The sequence below is a fragment of the Ambystoma mexicanum genome, chromosome 10, assembly GCF_040938575.1.
Source record: "Ambystoma mexicanum isolate Mex_15411 chromosome 10, UKY_AmexF1_1, whole genome shotgun sequence".
NCBI classification, from domain to species: Eukaryota; Metazoa; Chordata; class Amphibia; order Caudata; family Ambystomatidae; genus Ambystoma; species Ambystoma mexicanum.
This window is the reverse complement of record NC_090932.1, coordinates 609,538,214-609,559,304: the sequence shown is the minus strand read 5'-3', so window position 1 is coordinate 609,559,304 and position 21,091 is coordinate 609,538,214. Positions and strand designations below refer to the sequence as shown.

Below are 21,091 nucleotides of genomic sequence, written 5' to 3'. Positions count from 1 at the left end.
TGGTTACGTTTTTGGATCAAGTGGCTGTGTACTATAGAGTTCCCTTACAGATTCAGAGTAACAATGGGTCACACTTTAAGGGAAAATTGGTTCTGGAATATTGTCAGGAGAAAGGCATTGAATGGATCTTTCATGTCCCATACAACCCTGAGGCTTCGGGGTTGATTGAGAGAATTAATGGATTGTTGAAAGAACAGTTGCATAAAACAGGTGATGGCACCTTGAAGGGGTAGCGTGAGCGTTTGTCGGAGGCGGTCCAGATCCATAATAATCGCCCCATTGCAAATGGTGAGACTCCTCTGATGTGCATATGTTAACGCCAGCCACACAAATGAAACCCAACTGAGGTATGGAAACTTTGCTGTATTGGGAAATGTTTCCTGGGGCTTTAACTCCTTATCAAGCCACTCCTGAGTCTGCTGGGGTGAAATTGCATGCAAGGGAAGAAATCTGATTGGAACCCAGGGGAATTGTGATGATTGATATAGGGACTGGAGTACAGATTCCCTCTGAACATATGGGATTGATTGCCCCGTGATCTGAATTAGCCATAAAGGGTATTCAGGATTTGGGTGGGATTGTGGATGAAGATTATCAAAGAGAAATAAAAGTAATCTCGTTGAACAGTGGAGAGAATATGTTGCCCATTCATGTGGGAGATAGTAGCACAACACATTTTGGTACCTGTGAAATTGTCTGTGTTGAAGAAAGGAGAACCACCCACAGTAGTGACAACCTGTGCGGATAAGGGCTTTGGCTCCTCAGATACAATGGTCCCGGGTTCAAAGGTGTGGATGGAAAAGTCTAGTAGTCCGCCCATTCCGGCGGATGTGATTGCAGTAGGAGAGGATCAGGTAGTCCTGGTAATCGAACCTGGGAAAAGGAAATGGACTCATGTTCCCGCAGACAAATGTTATTTGCGCGAGTAATGTACTCCACTGATATTTAGTTTTTTCACTTTGATTCTTTTAGATGCCTGGGTATGCTGATTGCATTTGCAGTGATGTGTAGAGTCTGTTTGTGAGGGTCCAGGGACATGCCAGGAGAAGTGGCAAATGTCTTCATTGTACAGATGGAACCAGAGATCTGGATGATGATGACCAACAAGTCTACTACAACCGCTGCACCAAATGATGCTTCCATTGTGACAGAACGCGTTGTTTCACAGAATTGACGTGGGCGTAAGCGTAATGCCTTACCCCCTTGTGCAGTTTCTATGTCCTTTGTGCAGCATGGCTATTCGGCCATAGTGGAGCAACCTGAAAATATTTGGATTTTCCTGGCTCGGAGGGTACTGAACATCTCACATTTCTGCTTGACAGATATTCATAATTCCGCAAATTTGATTTCCACATGTAGCCGGGCTAACACCTGCTCCTGTGCTGCAACATCTATTTGGGGTGTTGCATGAGGATTCATTAGTGGAGGAATCTGATGTACGTGGTTCTTTTTCCGTTTATGAGTACTGCACATTTTGGGCGGATACGGACCGCAAATGGAGAAACATCACACGTATTGTCACTTATAATGTTGCTTCGGCTGATGTTGGTTATCAAATGACTTGTGATCCGAACTATATCAGTAAATGTCAATAATTAGATTTGAACAATGATCGAGAAGGAACTAATTTCGAAAAATGCTAGTGCGCTCGACCAGTGAGTGTGTGTGCTGACGTATCAATATGCTTTGCACTATACTGTTTTAACTGCCAGCCACCTGAATCATGTGAAACTTCCTACAGGTTGGTTATTCTCCTCTGGGAACTGGACCAATTCATTTATTCCTTCTAATATTTCTGGTGACCCCTGTGCTTTAACATGCCTTAGTCTAATGATGTTTACTTGGCAGCCTGCTATTTGATGGTCTACGCGGTCTAGGCACTATGCCGCCTTGTCGCCTGATTGTGATTCCGATGTGCATTTGTTATCTGAAGCTGAAGTATTGGCTCTGGCCACTTCCATAATAGGGATTTGGGGATTAGCAGCTGGGGATATAAAATCATGATTACATTAGCTTGTTTAGTAGTTAAAGGGCTCAATGAAACTTCTCAAGCTTTGACTGAGCTGCTATTAGATAGGAAACATTTTAGAAAAGCTATTTTGCAGATCAGAGCTGCAATTGATTATCTGTTTTTGAACCATAGTTTGGGACGCAATGCTATGGAAGGGATGTGTTGTTTTAACTTGGAGGATCATTCCCGGTCCATCGAAGAGCATATTGATGGGTTGAGGGATCTAATTTCTCAAATCCCTCAAGACCAGGATGGGGGATGATGGGATCAGATGTTTGCATATATTCCAGATGTTTTGTGTTCTGTTTTTATTTGGGTTTTTGTTGCTTTGGGTTTTTTGAGTTGTTGTATTTTATGCATTCCAAATTTATGGGGTATGTTTCAAAGGTTTAGAGAACCTTCTTTTCATCCATTGGTTTATGGAAGATGATTTTCCAAGGGGTAGAGTGTAGTGCGTGTGCGAGAATTGAGTTAAATAATATGACGCCGGTGCGCAGCCATTTTAGACATTCACTTCCATCACCGCAATGAAAGCCTACGTTTTTGTGGGCTCAGTAAGTAAACGTGAATTCTGCAAACAGTTGCAAGGTCAGGATGATCTCCGGTGAGCTAGCGGGAAGGAATGTTTGTTGTCTCGTCCACTGAAGGACAAGCCGAGGAGGGAGTGGGGCTCTGCAGGTGCAGCGATAAGCGGTGCTTGGATCGGAGATGAGAGAGAGAAGCTGGGTTTTTCCACTCTGTGCTCCCAACGCTTGCCATCTGCTCTTTGGCCGGGTGCAGATGCAACCATGAAGTGGTGGGGATTTATCCCAATAAAGAGCTGATATATTGCTCAGAGAGGAGAGATAAAACTGGACCCCAGGTGATGAAGTCTCGCTGAGAGGGAGGACGCTCCGCTCCAGACCCTGTTAGCATGAGTGATCTCTCTGCCTACCTGCTTTTGGGACTAAGCAGTGTAAAGGAGGCTGAGATGAAGGTGTCTTCTACGGTGATGTTCTTTATTCCTGTTTATATCTAATTATGGATATATTCTATGTGTGAGTTGTATGTATGTTTATTGGGTGTGAATAAAAGGCCTATAACGAGCCATTTATTGTATCTTTCTAACCAGTAGTCTGTGTGCTTCATTGCCCTCATCAGTCTAAATATTTGCTTATGTTCAGGGTAAGAGGGTGCAGAAATCTGAGGCCCCTGCATGTGCCTTGAAAAGCAAAACAGGGACTCATTATGAGTTTGATGGTATCCCACTGGTAAATCCGGCGGGATACCACCAAATTGTAATACCGGTACCGGCACTTAGTATGCAGGATTACTGGCATATTCCAAGTGCCAGCAACAGTGGTTAGTCCCCATTCCATGGAGTTCCATAGGTCTCCATGGGGGGAATGCTGGTTTTACCGGCACCGCTAATACCAGTGCTGGTAATGCCAGCAGTTTTTTGCCAGTGGGGTTAGCTGGCTGGAGATAATTCTGACCACCTCATCTGCAAACTTAAAGTTTGCAGATCCAGAAATGTTCCAGTAACATTAATTCAAACCGGCAAATATGTAAGGAGGCATATAGTCTCTCAGTACTGGAAGTTTTATGGACGAGTCAGTTTTCCCATAAGTATGAGCAAAAACGGTTAGGATGAAATTACCTAAGTAGAAAAGCTCTACCACCAAAAGTCTGACCCCCATTTATTTGCATATGTATATGTGGGGGGGGAGTAAAGTTAATAAAAATGTATAGGTGTAAGGTGGGGGAGGTGTGGGGGGTCTCCCCCCACATATATATATATGCGAAGAAATTGAAGAAACCCCCCCCCAAAAAAACAAACATTTTGGTGGTCCGACCTTTCTATTCGGTATTTTCACGCAGATACAGCAAAACAGGCAACATAAGTAAAGCAGAAGGCTTTACTGACCTCCCAAAAGTCAGGACAGGGTTGCAAAACAAGCAGAAAGAATGGGGGCGTCACAAAGGAATTTATGGAGAGAAAGGTGCAAAAAGAAAATCTTTCCTAGCAATAACCCAAGTTGCAAGTACAGTATATTCTCCATCCCAAACCCAATCTGCTACTTCCCTTTTCTGTGGTCCTCGGTACATCTCCACACTCTTCTGCTGAATGCAAAAAGGTGCCCCCTCAGTCCAATTAAGAAACCTTGTGGTGACACGAGAGGCAGACAAAGGCACAGTAAACATTAAGGTTGCCAATGTGGCATTCAAAGATAAGATATTTGTACCCAGACCTTTGAATATTGTTAAGCGTTTCATACCAGAGAGAATTACTACATATCTAAGTATTCTTCATATCCCCATGATATTAATCACTGGAGATACTAGGTTTTGTATCAGCATACAGATTTTGTTATCTAAATCCCTAATACAACGACATAAAGCATTGGATGAGCTACATTACACTGAGTGTTAATCTGAGTGTTATTCAAGAAAACTAGAATAGTCAAAAAATAGCAGTATGACTGTGAAGTGCTTTTAGAATCTTTCCCTATCAAGTTTGTATTCCCAGAGGCAGGTTTACCGCATCAGCTGTTCCGCTTTCATTTCTACCTTGTGATCACAATGGGACATGGCACTTGTGTGTACCAGCAAATCATTTTCCAAATCACCTTATTTCTTCTCCTAGTATTCAAAACAGAATAACAATAGTAGCTCCAAGTGCAATTTAGATGTCTCGGCGCTCATGTGGATTTGTAACACCAGCGTCAGTTTTAGCAAGCATTTCAAGGGAAGGGATTATTGCTGAGGTCTAAGTCTCAGCATTCAAAGCACAGATATATTCCTCATCTGACATCCAATTTGGAAGTACTTCTCATGGGCTCTCATAAATCCACAAGTAACTCCCAGTAAGTATATTGTTTAAAGCCTTCTGTACCAGGGCCAGCTCTCAACCTCAGAAGTAGTAACTATGCTAGTAAGATAGTAGGTTTTTACAGACTCTGGAGATGATGCATAAGACACACTAGAAATTAAGATAATAATATTACTATAACAGAACAAGAAGACAAAATGAAAATATGCAAAAACTTCAGTCTGCCAGGGCTACCACCCCCTTGCAGTGAGTAACGCGCACCCATGTCGGGTCCCCTGTAACTTGACTGCAGAGTTCTATGTCAGGAGGACCTGGTAAGGACCGGTCTATCTTGGAGCCAAAGTGGATTTTCAGTGGTGGACTTTTATCAAAACTCGATCTCTGGGTTGCACGGAATGGCCAGCGACAAATGGTCCTCTAGGCAGACGTGCTTTGACCTGGTCAAGGGCGAGACTGAATGAAGAGCTTAAGGACTTTACATTATCGAATCGTCTATCATCTGTCAAATCTTTCAACATCTCATTTTGTCTCTCCACTGCTCCAGTGGATTGGAGTTGTTAAGGGCAATGCAAATTATGCTGAATTTTCAAAGTGGACAAAAGTGCTTTTATGACATTAGTTTTGAAGTGTGGGCCCTGGTCACTATTAATGCAAATAGGTACTCACAACATGGGGACAAAGTCTTCCCAAATATCCTTACAACCAATATTGAATATGCTTTCCTGCATGTGAGCCTCCAACACCCCAAGAATACATCTAAGGTAACAAAAGATACTGAAAATTATTACAGTGTGGGAGCTGGCGAAAATCAATTGGGAGGCACACAAAATTGTGCCCCCATGTGAAGGTTACAATTCTTCCCACGTTATTGTGGAGGTAGAAGATACAATGTTGACTCAACTGGCTGAGTTGCATGCAATTGAGCATCATCCAGCACCTTTGCACCCTGCTGAGGTTTTCTCTGCCCTGCTCCTATTGCGGGTTGCATGCTAGTAAAATAATCCACAATGTCCTCAGTGGATTCACTGCCCTGCTGTTCCTGTTCAGCCACAGCTTTCTCCTCTATTATCTGGGGGCACAGATGCATGTTTCTGTCTGATGCTACATTTGATCTTAACAAGTTATATGCTCTTGCAATATGTCATTAAGTCGTGCTGTTACTTCCTCTAACCATGTTGCAAATGCTCCCCACTGCCTTGGAGTCACCTTCCTGTTCTATTCTTTTAATGCCTGTGAGTGTTCCCAATGGAGCTCATGTTCTATAAAGTGCATAACGCAGGTGCCCTCCAAAGGGATCTCCAGCTTTTGCGACAGCTTGAAAATCCATTCTGGCACAAATTCTAGAGCATTTGTATGGTGGCAAGTTGCTTTCTTCCCCTCTTCCAGCACTCAAATGATGGAAAATGAGCCATGGCGTGAATGGAATGCGTTAAAGCCTTACTAAAGGCTTTTATGCCTTCTATTTATGTTACCGCTTATTAAAACATGAGCTCCCTAGAAATTCATTCTGAAAGCATTTTTTTCTTTATTTTCTACCTCTGGTCCCAGAAACTGAAAAAACTTTAAGAAGTTCTACTTGAAACTTCATTTAAAAAACGGATGAGGACCTCATTTTTGGGCCGTCATGTGCAACCTTTGGTATGGTTGTAACCCTTCTGGAGGCATTAGGTGTTGTCCCACTTGTTTTTTGTTGGGGCGACAGTGACCCTAGGATCTAGAAGGTGCCACAGGGGTCCACAGGGACTCAAAGTGGAAGAAAGAGCTACTTGAAAAAAACTCCTCTTAAAAACTTTCTTTGCCTAATTTTTAGGGTCCCAACTTGCAACCTGTGGTCTGGTTCTAACCTTTCCGGAGGCATTAGGTGTTTTCCCACTTGTTTTCTTTGGGACCATAGAGATCCTAACATCTGACATTCCTGCAAGACACACAGATCTAATATGATGGCCAAACATTAGCACTTGGTCAAAATAGCTATTACAGAGCATACCTTATCACATAAACTGTAGTTTGTAGCCTTGTTTTACCTCCCCAGCTGATATTTCTTCATTGTGTTTTGGGGGCAGTGGTTCTTGGATCAACCAATGTTGCCAGATTCGCAGATCCAGTGTGGCAGGAACAAAATATCTCCATCATCAAAATAGCTATATCACTGCAAATACACACTTTTTAACTGTAATTGGTTATTTATAACATGCTTAATACCCAGTTGTTTCTAAGAGCAGACCTGTGGATTAAACCAGTGTTGCTCTGTGTCGTCTTGCATCCAAGGGGAGTGTGTTGCCCCTGAGCTATCCTCACAAGACCTTTCAAGTATATACTCACAGTAAAGCCTTGTTTCACCCAGCTACCTGCACATTGGGCACTAGCAGTGATACTTCATGTTTCAACAAGTGTTTCTGAATTTCTCTTTTGTTCATGTTGATCCTAGAACCCTAAATGCATGGCAGATCCTGGGATAAAAGATGGCAAACTGAAATTCAACACACTGGTTTATTGAAATATTTCCTTCCAGATTCTAGGATCAAAATACATCACCTAACAAGACATACAGATGACCGCCATGATTATTTTGGTAGTAGGGTACTTTTAAATCCATTTGTTTAAAGAAACAAGAGGCTTCAGCAAAACCTAATCAATGAAATAAATCATTGGAGAAACATGTTAGTTCATGCTAACTAAAAATGAACTCTATTAGGATCTGCACCACATTGTGTATGGTTGAATCTAGTTGGCCTAACACATTTTGTAAAATGTGTCATGCTGATTTGTTGTAGGGGACTAAAGTTACACAGAATAAAATGTTGGCAAAGGCAACAGGTGTGTCACTCTAACCTGAGGTATTGTGCCAGGACTGCCAGCTTCCAAATAAGAATGTGGAACAAACACAAGTTACTGAATAGGGATTATGAAAGCATTCATCATTCATCACAAATATGTGGGTTACATAAACAGTAGTAATTATTAGTGAGATGCAAGTCTATATCATAGGTCTTCAATTTGACGGAGAATCATAAAAATGTGTCTTAAATGTAGGCCTTAAGATTTATGTGGATTAAAGCCAAGACAAACCTTTCAACTGTTTCTGTCTATATGAATGCAAAATGCAGAATCTGACCCATGTATTTTACTATTTTAGGATCAGCATCTAAATAACTTTTTCCAAGAATGCCAAAAAAGAGAAAAGGATCTCACCCAGCCTCCTTCTTCAGGTTTCATATTGGCCTGCAAGGTGAGTTTTGTAGGAACAACAGAATAGTATGCATTTTTACAAGTATGTATATCATTGTAGATATCAAATATTAGTCTTGCATGTTCTTTAGAAACTAACGTTAGAGATTGTGCTTTAGAAAAATGATTTTTAGGAAATAGTTTTATCTTATATCAAGAAAACACATTTAGCATTGCATTGTTTGTTGTCGGATTACACAATGCATTCCACTAATGGCTTTCAATCTTTAAATTAAATGCAGAAAAGAGTAGGTATGTTATTGGTCCATGGGTAACCTGATCTAGTATCTACCTGATCTTTCTTTAGAGTCACACACCTGACTTTCATTGTAAAACCTGTGCCAAATTAGATGATGACTCACACTTATAGGATGCCTCAGTTGGACTTATTTAATATACTTAGACTCTAGAAACATGATGTTTACAATGTCATGGTGAGCTAGGGAATGCAATTAAGCTGAAATGAAATATAATTCTTAGAAACACATAGGTTAATGGATACAGTCAAGTTGATATGATTCCTTTTATTGAGACAGACATGAATTTTTATGAGAACACATTTCTTCACATTGCACTGTTAGTGCCTTGTTTTGGCCATGTATTGATTTTTGTTACTCCTATGGACACATCCGTCATCTAACCTTACCTTGAGTTAGACATCAACTAATTATACAAGAATGTACTAAAGAATGCGCTAGTTGAGTAACTAGTTGATTATTTTAACCTGATTGACAGGAGCATTATCTGGGCTTCCTCGATCAGCTGATTCAGGAGCTGTACAGAGTAACATCAGCATGAGTAAAATATTGGGCAGGGAGGCAGCTGACAAGCAAAATCAGCATTGGCTCAGGGATAAAAACAATTGTGTGCTTTGGCTCCCCTTAAGTGTACTCTCTCCCCTTTTGCATCAATCGAGTACTCTGACATTCCAAGATTTGGGATTCATCCTGTACATTTACTACCCTAAGGTGATGACTCAGTCCTGTTGGCCCACACATTGGTAGCATTTCAGGATTTGCTTAATGCAGAAAACGTGTTTATTTCCCTAAAAAAGATAAGGAACAATAACGCAAAATAAAAAAATACTGGCATGTGCGACACAAGCAAAATCCTGTATGCACAACCACATTTTCTTTTGAATTAACCATTTAAATGACTGAGGACCTTCTCCTATGTAGGCTTCAACTTGTTCCTGATAATGTCATCTTACCCACAGTGAGACAGGAGCTGAAAAAACAGAAAAAGCCTAGTGTGATTTAACACACAATTTGGGAGTGGTGTATTAGAACATCTCTATAAAATTTCAAGAGCTAAGATAGTTTTGATGAAATAGTATAGCTCAGAGGTCTGGAATACCATAGAGACCCTCATGGCTTCCCCATCAGCAGCTCAGGAAGGAGATAATGGCTTTTGTGCCTTGGCTCAGCCAGCGAGAATGATGGCAACGACATATGCAGACAAAGATACAGGACATTACACATTGGGCCTCATTACGAGGTTGGAGGTAGCCATGCCCTTAATAAGGGCATGGCTACCGCCAAACTCGGGTCCGGCTCCGGGTCCAGCGAAAGGGGAATTACCGGGTCATTCTGACCTTGGAGGGCCCAGTAATTTCCCTTTATGGGGACCCGGAGCCGGTATGTCCCATTCCCATTTGTGCCCCCATAGGGCTCAATGGAAATGGGGAGGATGGTAGCAGCGGTACCGTTCATAACAGTACCGTTGCGACTATCCTGGTCTGCTCGCCGGTGCCGCTCTGCAAGCCTGGTCTGACCAGACGTCCAGAGCAGCCCCCACAAGCAAACTCATAATGTTGCGGCATGGCAACAATGGCGCTGGTACCACTACTGGCACCGTTGTTGCCTTACCACAACATTCGTAATGAGGCCCTTAGTCTCTCTATTATGCACATTCAAAGTCTCATGCACAATGTACTTACAATAAAACCTAATAAACTTACTAGCAACAGAGCAGTATGCCAACTTATTAATGTCCTCTAGCCTGGCCCCTGTCCAGAAAAAGCCCTGTGTGGTTGCCAAGATTGGGCCCCTTTCCAAGGGCCCCTTCAGCATCAACCTCAGCTTGCAGCAAATAAGGAGATTAGACACAGACTGATGGCAAACCAAGCTTCTTGTATTAGATAGCAAATGCACATCTTACAGAGTGGGTACCGGATATGCAGGAAAATACAGCAGGACCAGTGTCCAGGCAGTAAACACACACAGCTCAGAGGGGCAGTCCATTAGAGCACATGCTATATAGCATATCCCAAATAATCATTAATATATTATAACAGTTTCACTATGGGGGATGTTACTTGGCATGACATTGCAGATATTTGGCAGTAACCGTCAGCATCTTACTTGTGACCTTGTTATGAAACCATGCAGGTACATTGTGTTGGAACATCGATAAGCGGCATTTGCAGAAACACTATTAATATCTGACATATATGGTGCTCATGCTATACTTGTAGAGAACAAACAGAAGAGAAGGTCTGGCATGTCCCTTTGCCTTGCTATGGGGTTTCTAATCTGCACCAGGCAGACAAGCTGAGTGCACAGGGTGGCAGAGGGATGCATCTGAGTCCTAAATGTTTGAGAGCATATTGTAGCTTAGCATAGCATAGTACAACAATTCTGCCACATCAAACCCCCATTTGGTTGTCTATGAGACTAGGTGTAGACCACAGGTTTGGGGGCATAGCATCAATCAAAGATGCCCAGGTACACGGATGACCTAGGAATAGGATGGAGAGGCAGAGGGATTGTCACAGAAAGGATGTTGTTTTAGAGACATAAATCGTCGGCCTCTAAGGTCCTAATTCAAAAATGTATTCAATGCAGTGTCAGACATTTGTCCCAACACATCTATAATTTCCTGTTCGTTGGAGGCACCTTTGGAGGTGTCGTTCTTAAGTAGCAGTGTCTCCATTTCGAGTGGCAGCAGCCTGGCCCCGGTGGGAAAGTGAGAGACCTGTTTAGCACAGCATGACAGAAGGCAGTGAATAAGAAGAACTATCATTGCAAATGCAGCAATTATGACAACAGTGATTAAAATACCATGTAGAATGGAAGAGCAAAGAGAACCAAAAGTATTTTGAATCCAAGTTAACAGTGAGCTGACATAACCTTTGTGTATACTGTTTAATGTTGCACTGACCCCTTGGGGGTGGTTTATGATGTTCCTGGGAGGAGTTATCTGGTTCCCAGGTGCAGCATTCTTGTCCTCTAACTTTACATGTTCCCCCTCGGGCAGCTAGTAAATAATCAAGCGCCATTATATTCGGAAGGACCATAGTTCTAAGTACAATTTGTTTGTTTTTAAGCATCTGTATTCCTTTGGTGGTATTGTTGGCTACCTGCTCAAGGAGGAGTGATAGGGCATGAAGATCAGCCCTATGAAGATCATCCGTGTTGGTTGTAGGGCCAATGCTCAGGATCAGAAACCCTATGAGGCCTTTGAACCATGTCTAGGAGTCACGTTTGGACCGTCGGGGTGTGTAGTGAGCTTTTGGAAAAGGGGACACATGGCAGATGGCTGGGTGAATGAACCCAATGGTGCACTGTCCAGTCAGCTGGTAACCGCTAGCCCTACAAAGGAAATATAACCCTCTGTGGGTGTAGCGTGCTATGTCAGTGCTATTATTATGAAATTGTCCTATCTCACTGACAGCTGTGTCGTTATAGGTGGTGGTAGTAGCACTTCTGCTTGCACGCGCTGTGTGTTCCTAATGTGCGTGGCCCCTCCCATCCTTCAATAGCGTGTGCCCCTGCGCCCTTTCCATGCCTGTCTGTATTGATCTGCGCTTCCTCTCCCTGAGTGGTCCCACGCTTTCCCTTTGTGTGCACGTCTGCGCCACTTCCACCCTTAGCTTATCGCGTGTGGTCCCTTATGTTCCCTTACGAGTGCGCGCCCCTGCCAATTCCATCCTTGGCTTTACATGCGCTGTGCATTCCTGACTTGTATGGCCCCTCGCATTCTTCGTTTGCGTGTGCCTCCACGCCCCTTCCATCCCAGTCTGTTTGCTGGGCGCATCTTCATCCTGTGTGGTCCCTGGCATTCCCATGATCACGTATGCTTCTGCCCCACTCCGTCCTTGGCGCCCCCGGTTTTGCGTGGCCCCTCGCATTCCTCAATCACATGTGCCTCCACATCCTTCCTTTCCCTGCATCCCCATGCTTTGCATCCTTGGCCTGCATTGTCCCTCACATTCCCATGATTGAGTGGGTTCCAACGCCTCCTCCATCCTTTGCCACTTGTGGGGCAGTGCGTCCTAGCCTGCGGGTTCCCTCATGTTCCTTGATTGCATTCTCCCCCCCTCTTTGGTTTCTGTTTTGCTCGTATTGCTCTGTTTCTGCTGCTCTCTTCCTTCTTGTAGGTCCCCTCGTCAACTATCCTGTTTTTGCTGTGTACTGCTCTGTGTTCTTCATTGTTTTTCTCGCTCTTCTAGGTCTTCTTCCGCTGTCTTCTGTTTCATTGTGAATTGTCTTTTGTACTACTGTGCTCTTCCTTCCTTCCTCTAGGTTCTCTTTCTTTAACTGCTCTGGATTTTTGTTGCCCTGCTAACCTGGTTATTGTTCATCATACTGCCCTGGGTTCTTTTGTGCTCTGTCCTGAGCCCTCCATCTAATTCAGTTTAGTTATCTGTTTTACCACTTGTTCGTGTCTCGTTCCATTTTTTTTGCTTGCTCCCCCCTGTGTTCTCCCCTTCTTCTCTTACTCCCCACCTACACCCCTCTCATCACTCCTCTTCCCCCTCCTCCGCAGCATCTATCGTGCTCTCTGTTTCTCCTATCTTCTCCAAATGCTTTTCTATATACTATCCTACCCTTCTCACTAAGTCTGGTAGGAAGAAGTTCAAAAAGGATATCCTGGTCTCCAACCCAGGCCTCCCTATCGCTGATACCTACACCAGCGCTTCCTACAGACAGACCCTCACTGACATCCTCTTCGTCATTCCTTCGCCAGACATGTGGACTTTTCATATGTTCTCTCTGCTGTCTCCTTTCTCATCCTTTCTCATCCTCTCCCATTAATGTTGGCACCCGGTGCGAGGCCCTCCTGTCTACCTTCCACTCTTCCAAGGTCATCATTAATGCTTACCTGAATTGCACCATCTTGGTCCAAGGCCCTCAGCCCAACCTCCTCCAATTTGATAGACCCTTTGCGCGCCTTTTTCAATTTCATCTTTCCTAGCATGCTGTCCCTTCTCTCCCTTCTTCAGGTCTCTTGCTTCCCCCTCTGCCACTTCTCTGGCACCCCTCACCACTCCTTTGCTACTCTGTCCTCTCTTCCCACCTACTCTTCCCACCCACTGGCTCCTTCTAGACTTCCGCAGGGAGTAACTCTAATTTGTACCCTCCCCAGAAGTCTTTCCAGGATGGCAACCTTCTCCACCTCGCCACTCTTAACCCTTGCTCAGCTGTCAAACACTCCTCTGACATCTGCCGTCTCCTGGAAGAACTTGTCCTTGATGTACTTGGTCTCACCGAGACATGGTTCACGGCCAGCTCTGTCACAAGAAATGACACTCTCCTCCCTGATGGCTTCACAATCCTCTCCACGCCCTGATCCAACCGTTCCAGGGGGGGGGGCTTGATCTTCCTGGAGTGGATTCCTGCCTCTATCATTCTTATGCAGGCCTACTCCTCCTTCGAATGCCTGGTCTATAGGCTTTCTTTCCCTCCTGGCCACTCTCTCACTGTGGCTACTATCTTCTGGCCACATGGTTAGATCACCTCCTTCCTCTCCAAGTGGGCGGACCTCTTTCCTCCCTCTTGGTCTCGACCACTGAACTCCTCCTCCTTGCAGACTTCAACATCCACGTGGATGCTTCCTGTCCTGCCACGGGACTCTTTTGTGACTTTCTTTCTCTCTATTCTTCCGTCTGCCCTGACTCACGCTGCAGGGCACACTCTTGATGTTCTGACCACTTTCTCCTCTCATCTCTCTCTCTCTACCCCTCAGGCCAAGTCAACCCCCACACTACCGCCCACCTTCTTGGTCATTCGACCCATGAAGCGTGTGTCAGTTGAGGTGTTTGCCACCTCTTTCTTTCCCCCTCCTGCACCTCTGGCTGAATCACACCCTGATGCCCTTTCCATGCTCCACTCTGCTATCTATGACACGCTTGATGACCGTGCCAATGTCATGAGGAGCCGCTTGAAGCCTAAAGCCAAGTGCAACTCCTGGCACGACTCAGACCCCGTCACCATTAAACGCAAGTGTAGTGTGGCGAGAGGAAATGGTTGGCATCTTGTACATCCTCTGACAAACTGGCCTGCCGCCTGCCCCAAATGCAATACCGACTCTCTGTCTTCACTAAGAAGAGAGCTCACATCGAAGCCTGCATCTCTGCAGCATCTAACAACTCTGCCGAATTCTTTAAAATATGCAAGAAGCTGGCAAATTCTGCCGCAGTCTCTACTTCTCCTGTCCCCTCCCAGGCCCTCTGAACAGCCCTGGCTTCTCATTTCATCTCTAAAACCCAGGACATCCCGTCCACCCTCCTGTTGTCTCCTGCTTATCTCCCACCTCTCTCTCCTCTTCCTCTGGCCCCTCTGCACCCTTCCCTTCTCTGCCTTTCCTCTCTTCACCCCTGATGAGGTTTCTAGACAAGTCCCATCTATGAAAGCCTTGTCAAAACAGGTTCTTCCTTGTTCTTCCAAGACAATCAAGAACCGCATTGACACCCAAACTCCTGACTTGGCTGACTTCTGCAACCACTCTTTCACCAACAGAACCTTCCCTTTGCCCCTGAAGCACTCTCTTGTGCACCCTCTTCTGAAGAAACCATCAGCCGACCACTCATGTCTAGCTAACTATCGCCCGATCTCCATCACTACTTTCTTGGGCAAACTCCTGGTAAAGCTGCCCAGCTTAATCTTCACACTGAATCTGTTGGTTGTCTCCATGACAATCAGTCTGGCTTCACAGCAGCCAGAAGCATGGAAACTGCACTCCTGAACATCCATGAAGACCTGCTCTCTAACCTTGATGCTAATCTCCCGTCTGTCCTATTTGACACAGTCAACCATGCCATCCTGTTCAACAGGCTCTGTGAGAACCTGGGTATCACTGATCAGGCTCTGGCCTAGCTGACTTCTTTCCTCTCGGACCAACCCTCCCAGGTCCAACATAACATTTTGCCCTAGTTGTTCAACCAATACATAGCACCTCTCTCCCACCGCTCTCTGCTCCAACTTCCAGTGCTATGCAGACAACATTCAGCTCACTTTCTGGCTCCCCTCTGTCGCCTCTTCTCCTTCTCTCATCCTGGATTGTCTGTCTGCAATCCAGGAATGGTGTGCCACCAAGGATCTCTGCCTGAATGCCAGTAAGACAGAGATATTCCTCAATGGTACACAGGCACCTTTGTTCCTGTCACTCTCTGGCCGGCCTTCCTTGGCCCTCTTCCTGCTCCCACCTGTGAGGTTAAGAACCTTGGGGTCATCTTCGACTCCACTCTCTCCTTCTCTCCTCTCATCTCTGACATCTCTAAGAAGTCAAACTACCATCTGGACCTCCTCAATGGTATTTATCCTTTCCTCTCCTTGCCCCAGAAGTTCACTGTCTCCAGAGATCTGCTTCTCTCTAGGCCTGACTACTGCAATAGCCTATTTTTAAATCTGCCTGCCTCTACTCTCCGTCCTCTACAACTCATCCAGAACAGAACTGTCCTTAGCCTTAAGCCCAGGGATCGTATCTCTCCAGCCCTGAAATCTCTCCATTAGCTCCCAATTGCTGCAAGGATCAAGTTCAAGACCCTTTGCATTGTCCACATGGCATTCTGGGGCCTCGGACCTCAATACCTCCAAATCTCTCTTTGGAAATATCTTGCTTCTCAAGATCTTTGCTCCTCCACCTCCAACTCCTTGAGGGTCAGGTGCTTCTCCAAGCAATGAGTTGGGGGCATATCTCTCTCTTAGGCTGGCACCTCCCTCTGGAACAACATCCCTGCCTCTCTCAAACTTGAGCAGAACCATCTGTGGTCTGGAAGCAGCTCAAAACTTTCCTCTTTGCTTCTGCCTTCTCCCTTCCTCTTCCCTGTAGATCTCCTGTCTGTTATTGCACTGGTCACCTGGCTACCCTCTGAACTTCAGGCCGAGGTGCCTGCCCAGCCAGTTGCACACCTGCATTGCCTCCTGGCAACCCTTGCCCTTGGGTCTGTATCTACAACCCTACAGTCCCTTTACCTGCACATATCAGACACATGTTGTCTGCACTTAACCCTTGCACTGGCTCATGCTGGCCACCCTACTTGTTTTTGATCCTGTGTACTGCACTTGCTCCTCCTCCCCTTTCCCAGGCACTTTTCCCGTTCCCTCTCCCCTAAACGTGCTCAATCTCAATGTCACCAATCCTAGTAAGATTGTTGTCTTGTCTTCCCTCTGTTCCCCTCCCTTGCCTCATCGTGCCTTGAAACACTTGTGTATAGGCGCTTTATAAATATCATATATCATATCATAAAGAGTGGGCACCTGGTTAGCAGGAAAATACAGCATGACAAGTGTCCAGACAGTCAGCACACAGAGTTTTGAGGGGCCTTCCCTTAGAGCGTAGTAATCACTAATATATTATAAAATGTTCCCAATGGGGGGTGTTACTAGGCATGATATTGCAGACATTTGGCAATAACTGTCAACATCTTACTTGTGACAAAGTCGTGCAGGTATATTGTGTTGGATCATGGGTAAGTGGCATTTGCAAAAACACTATTGTTATCTGCCATATATGGTGCTCATGTTATAATTGTAGAGAGCAAATGGAAGAGAAGGCCTGACATGTCCCTTTGTCTTGCTACGGGCTGTCTAATCTGCACCAGGTGGGTTTTTGGCATGTCAGAGGAGCTGAGTGCAGAGGGAGGCAGAGGGATGCATCTGAGTCCTAAATGTATGAGACCATAATGTAGCTTACCATAGCAAAGCATAACAATCCTGCCACATCATCTGTAAGCTATTGCCCACCCATGCTGAATGGGCCCCAAAGAAGGAAATGTCAATCCCTCCCTGAAACATAATCCAGTGGACCCATCTGCCCAAAGTTGAAGAAGAAAGTGGGAGTGAAGGCTTGTGAAAGGAGGTACAAATCTGATCCTTGCCTCTCCTTACATCAGTTTTCCTGAATTCATAAGTACACAGGCATTTAACCACAAAGAGCTTATGAAAATTGGAAAAAAAAATATTCAATAATAGTGGAGCCTTGCATATTTCTACAGTCGAGTGAACATGGAGCTTTACGCTGTTGAGAAAAACCTTCCTGATAAATCAAAAGCCCTGATCAGCTACCAGCCTAAAGGAAACAAAACACATTAACATAATCAATTAGACTAAAAACCACTGAAGATCTGAGTTATCCAGCCAGTCACTGAATAAGGACAGAACACAATTGATATCTCAAAAGTAGGTGTACTTCGATAAAGGAAAGGCAAGAGATCCTGAAGGCCATCAGAATCCAGTACACCAAAGGATGCTATGAGGAAATCCATGAATCAAAACATGGCTAGGAAAAATAGCCAACAGGTAAGTATTGACAGGCTGCCACAAAATGTACCACAATAGTTACTATAGCCTGAAAGGGAACCAAACCCATTTTAACACACCAGTGAAGCCATACTCTCAAAACTGCCATGTATGTCCTGTCTGTAATGTGCACCCAGGATAGCTTGATGAGAGAAAAGTCCACTCTGAAATTCCATAAGCGAACTAGTGTTTCCTGAAACCAGCCAGACCATTTACTGGAGGGTCCCCTCAGGGACCATTTCAGGCTAAAGTAGGGGTCCAGTGACAGGTCTGTGTATATTGGGAGAAGAATCTGGTGTTTCTCAATGAGAAGCAAGTCCTGGGGATTGTGTGTGGAAAAATTGAGTCAACAGTACCATAGGCATGACCTGTAATTGAGCCCGGAATAGGGTGTATGCCATGGGGCAGAAGGGTATAAAGCACAGTGTTGCCCTGGGCCCAGCACCTGGAAAAATGTATATATACCCCTGATGAAAGGTACTAGTCACAAACTGAGCGAGGCCAGCAGATGTATGTTCAGATGGGTTGCAAAAAGATCCAACTGGAAAGACTTCCACAGTCTCTGAAGTCTGAGGAACAGAGCCTGACAAAGCTTCCAATTGCTTGCATCAAGTGACTGATGAGAGCATCAGTTGGCAGCTGTATTCAAAGAACCTGGCAGGTTCTGCGTGGGCCTTGATGCGGAAGCAGATGCAAACTTTCCAAATGTTCTTGCCTAGGTTCATCAGGACGTCAAGGTTTGTTCCTCCAGCTTTTTCATGTACCTGACTTATTGTTGTTCATCTACAGTTGTACTACACAGTGAGATAACCCATTAATGTGCTAATAAGACTCCTGGGATGACCATAGTCTCGCAGTCAGGCTTGTGCCACATCTAGTTCCCCAATCCCCTGAGATTCCCATTGAGATTTTTATTGCAGACTGGTGAAACAAGCAACAATCCCCCTTCCATTAATAGCCTCCATACAAGATAACCACCATAATAAGACTTTTCTTGTGTCTCTAGAAAACTGAACCACGTTTGAATAACCGAAACCTCGGAGAATTGCTTGTATTTTTACTCTTTGGAGTACTCTGTAATGATGGTGATTTGGAAATATGGGGTGACATTGAGTATGAAAGAAGCCCTATCAAACTGGCCAGGTACCTCAGTGATATGAGGGAAAGTTGAAGGGTGCCCCTCGACTCTTTCATGATGGTTGAAACCTTATATTGAGGCAAAGTGTGGTTACCTTCCTAAAATGATACAATTTATCATGAACCAGAAGAGCTCCATGGTCTGTGACAGGATCAACTCTGACGTCTGTAAGTTCCTGCAAACCCTAGGAACTGCTAAATCTGACCACTAGCTGGCCATTTATTCATGGAAATCCCTGCAGATGTACAATGATGTGCAGGTCTTCAAAGCTCATATCTAGCCACACAGTACTTCTATAACAACAGGGATTACAATATTAAAGGTGAAACAGGCATAACATGACTGGTATACTGTTGTCATTTTCTGAGTGGGTTGTGGCAGTGGCCATGTTTGGTGTTTGTTTACGATGTGATGTTGTTCCTGGTTGCTGGGTGTGAGGTAATTGTTCTAGAAATGCTGGCGTCGAAAGTTCTGCAAGTGAAGGTTAGAGCTGCAGAAGAGAGCTGGGATGTCTGGTGTATCGACTCCTGGACTTGGTACTTGTAACAAATAAACACCATAATACAACCTCATTGTGTACTTCACCTACATTACATCATATACCTAATTTGCTTCTTACAGTTGCATTGGCACAGGGCAGGCTATACTCTTTTTGAGGACATAGTATGGTAAGGGCCAAAGAAAACAGATGGCCAATAATGGTTCTATAAAACAATTGAAAGGACAGACAAATGTATTTCAAACACTAACATGCAGCCTGTGTAGCGAGATGCACATAGGATGCAGACTTTGGGAGGAAAGCGCACTCTTGGTATTAAAGATACAGGGGACCACAGGTAAATTGTCTTGTAGAAAGGTGGGTTAATCGCTGAGCCCAGAATGTTGCCTGGGATACTGAAAGGAAGGCATGGTATCAAACAGTAAGACAGACAAGTGATCACAGTTCAAGGGTGTTTATTGAACTTCAACTGGGTTTGAAAAATACCTATCTAAACCTAAATCTAAATATGGGAGCAAGCTAGGAACATCAAATAATAATAACGCAGTCACAGTGGTGTCTTGTCAAAATAAAAGGGGCCTATACTAATAAACCTATTACCAATCCTTACTTCTAAATACAAATAGTGTGGCAAACAATGTTATGCAAAAGAAAAGTGTTTAAGAAATTGTATGTCAGGATATGTCAGGATATTCAGGGCGTTTGCCTCCCTTCCGCTATGTTTTCAGCACGGGACAAGGCGGCACACTCGAGCTTAGCACGGTCTCTGGCATCTCTAGCATGAGGATGCACAAGGACGCAGTTCAAATCTCAGTATCACGGCCTTCTATGTCAAAGTTTCTGCCATTCAAAGTCTCTTATTTCAGAGGGCCTGATGCAACAAACAAACATTCAAAGGTACCTTTCGCCTCAGGATTCTCGTGTACAACTTCTTGGGTGATTTTTAATTCACCCCAGGCGCCCCTCTGCCAGGCTCAGACCTACTTTTATACAAAGCTTTCAATTCATCTCCCTCTGTCGGGCTCGGACCAAATCCATATACTTTTGCAAACTTTCTTTACTTTATCGAAATCGAAGACTTTCAACTGTGCACAGGATTTGACTTGACCCATTGCAGGACCACTTCGATTCACATTTATTCGTTCTCTTTCAATGAATCGCCCCCTGCTGGGCTCAGACCAACTTTATCTACTTTTATCACTTCTCAGCTGGGTAATTTACAGAGACCTTCTATTGAGCACCCATGTGATGCCGAACCACTCCGTCAAAGGTATTGTAGCTCGCTTTAAAGTTCAGTCACTCATCAACAGTTTGCCCTAATTCGCGTCTCTTATGACACAATTTTTAACAATGGTAATTCCAGCGGTCGCCATACAATGTTTCTGCTTGCAACCTTGACTTCAGCACAAACCGGTCTTGTATCGGTCTCTCCAACTCACCGGCTGTATTGCTTTTACTGAAACTGATTTGTTCTTGGAGCCAAGGACAGTACCACAGTGGCTGGAGACTTTCCCCGCCTTGATTACTGATGCCGGAGGGCCCCGGGTACCTCAGACACACAATGCAGGATTCTTCAGCCTGGTTTCCTGGTCTTACACTTTTTGTTGTCGAAAAGGTCAAGTGAACTTTCCTCCTTGCAACCCTCTTCTGTTTCATTGTCTTTCTGCTCTTGTTAAACTGCCATCTTGGAACTGCTGTTTTCTTGTGTGCTTTGCCTCGCTCTGAGTGTGCTCTCGTGCTCCGCCTTTATGTGTGTGGGGAGGTGTAATGGAAGTCAGGTGTGAGTGATTGTTGATAATTGCCTGACCTCACATGACCATAGCAATGGGACATGTCAGGCACAGAGCTTGGGTGGAAGTCCTGCCACCTCGAGGACAGA

General features: G+C 44.6%; 1 protein-coding gene across 5 annotated transcripts in view; it reads left to right on the top strand.

Moving 5' to 3' along the window:
- DOCK10 (dedicator of cytokinesis 10) overlaps positions 1–21,091 on the top strand; it is a 2,208,289-nt gene that overhangs the window by 1,192,970 nt on the left and 994,228 nt on the right. For all 5 annotated transcript variants that reach the window (XM_069618176.1, XM_069618179.1, XM_069618177.1 and 2 more), the window contains exon 23: positions 7,960–8,052. In XM_069618176.1, coding sequence (XP_069474277.1) covers positions 7,960–8,052 — 93 coding nt within the window. The remainder of the gene's footprint in view (positions 1–7,959; positions 8,053–21,091) is intronic.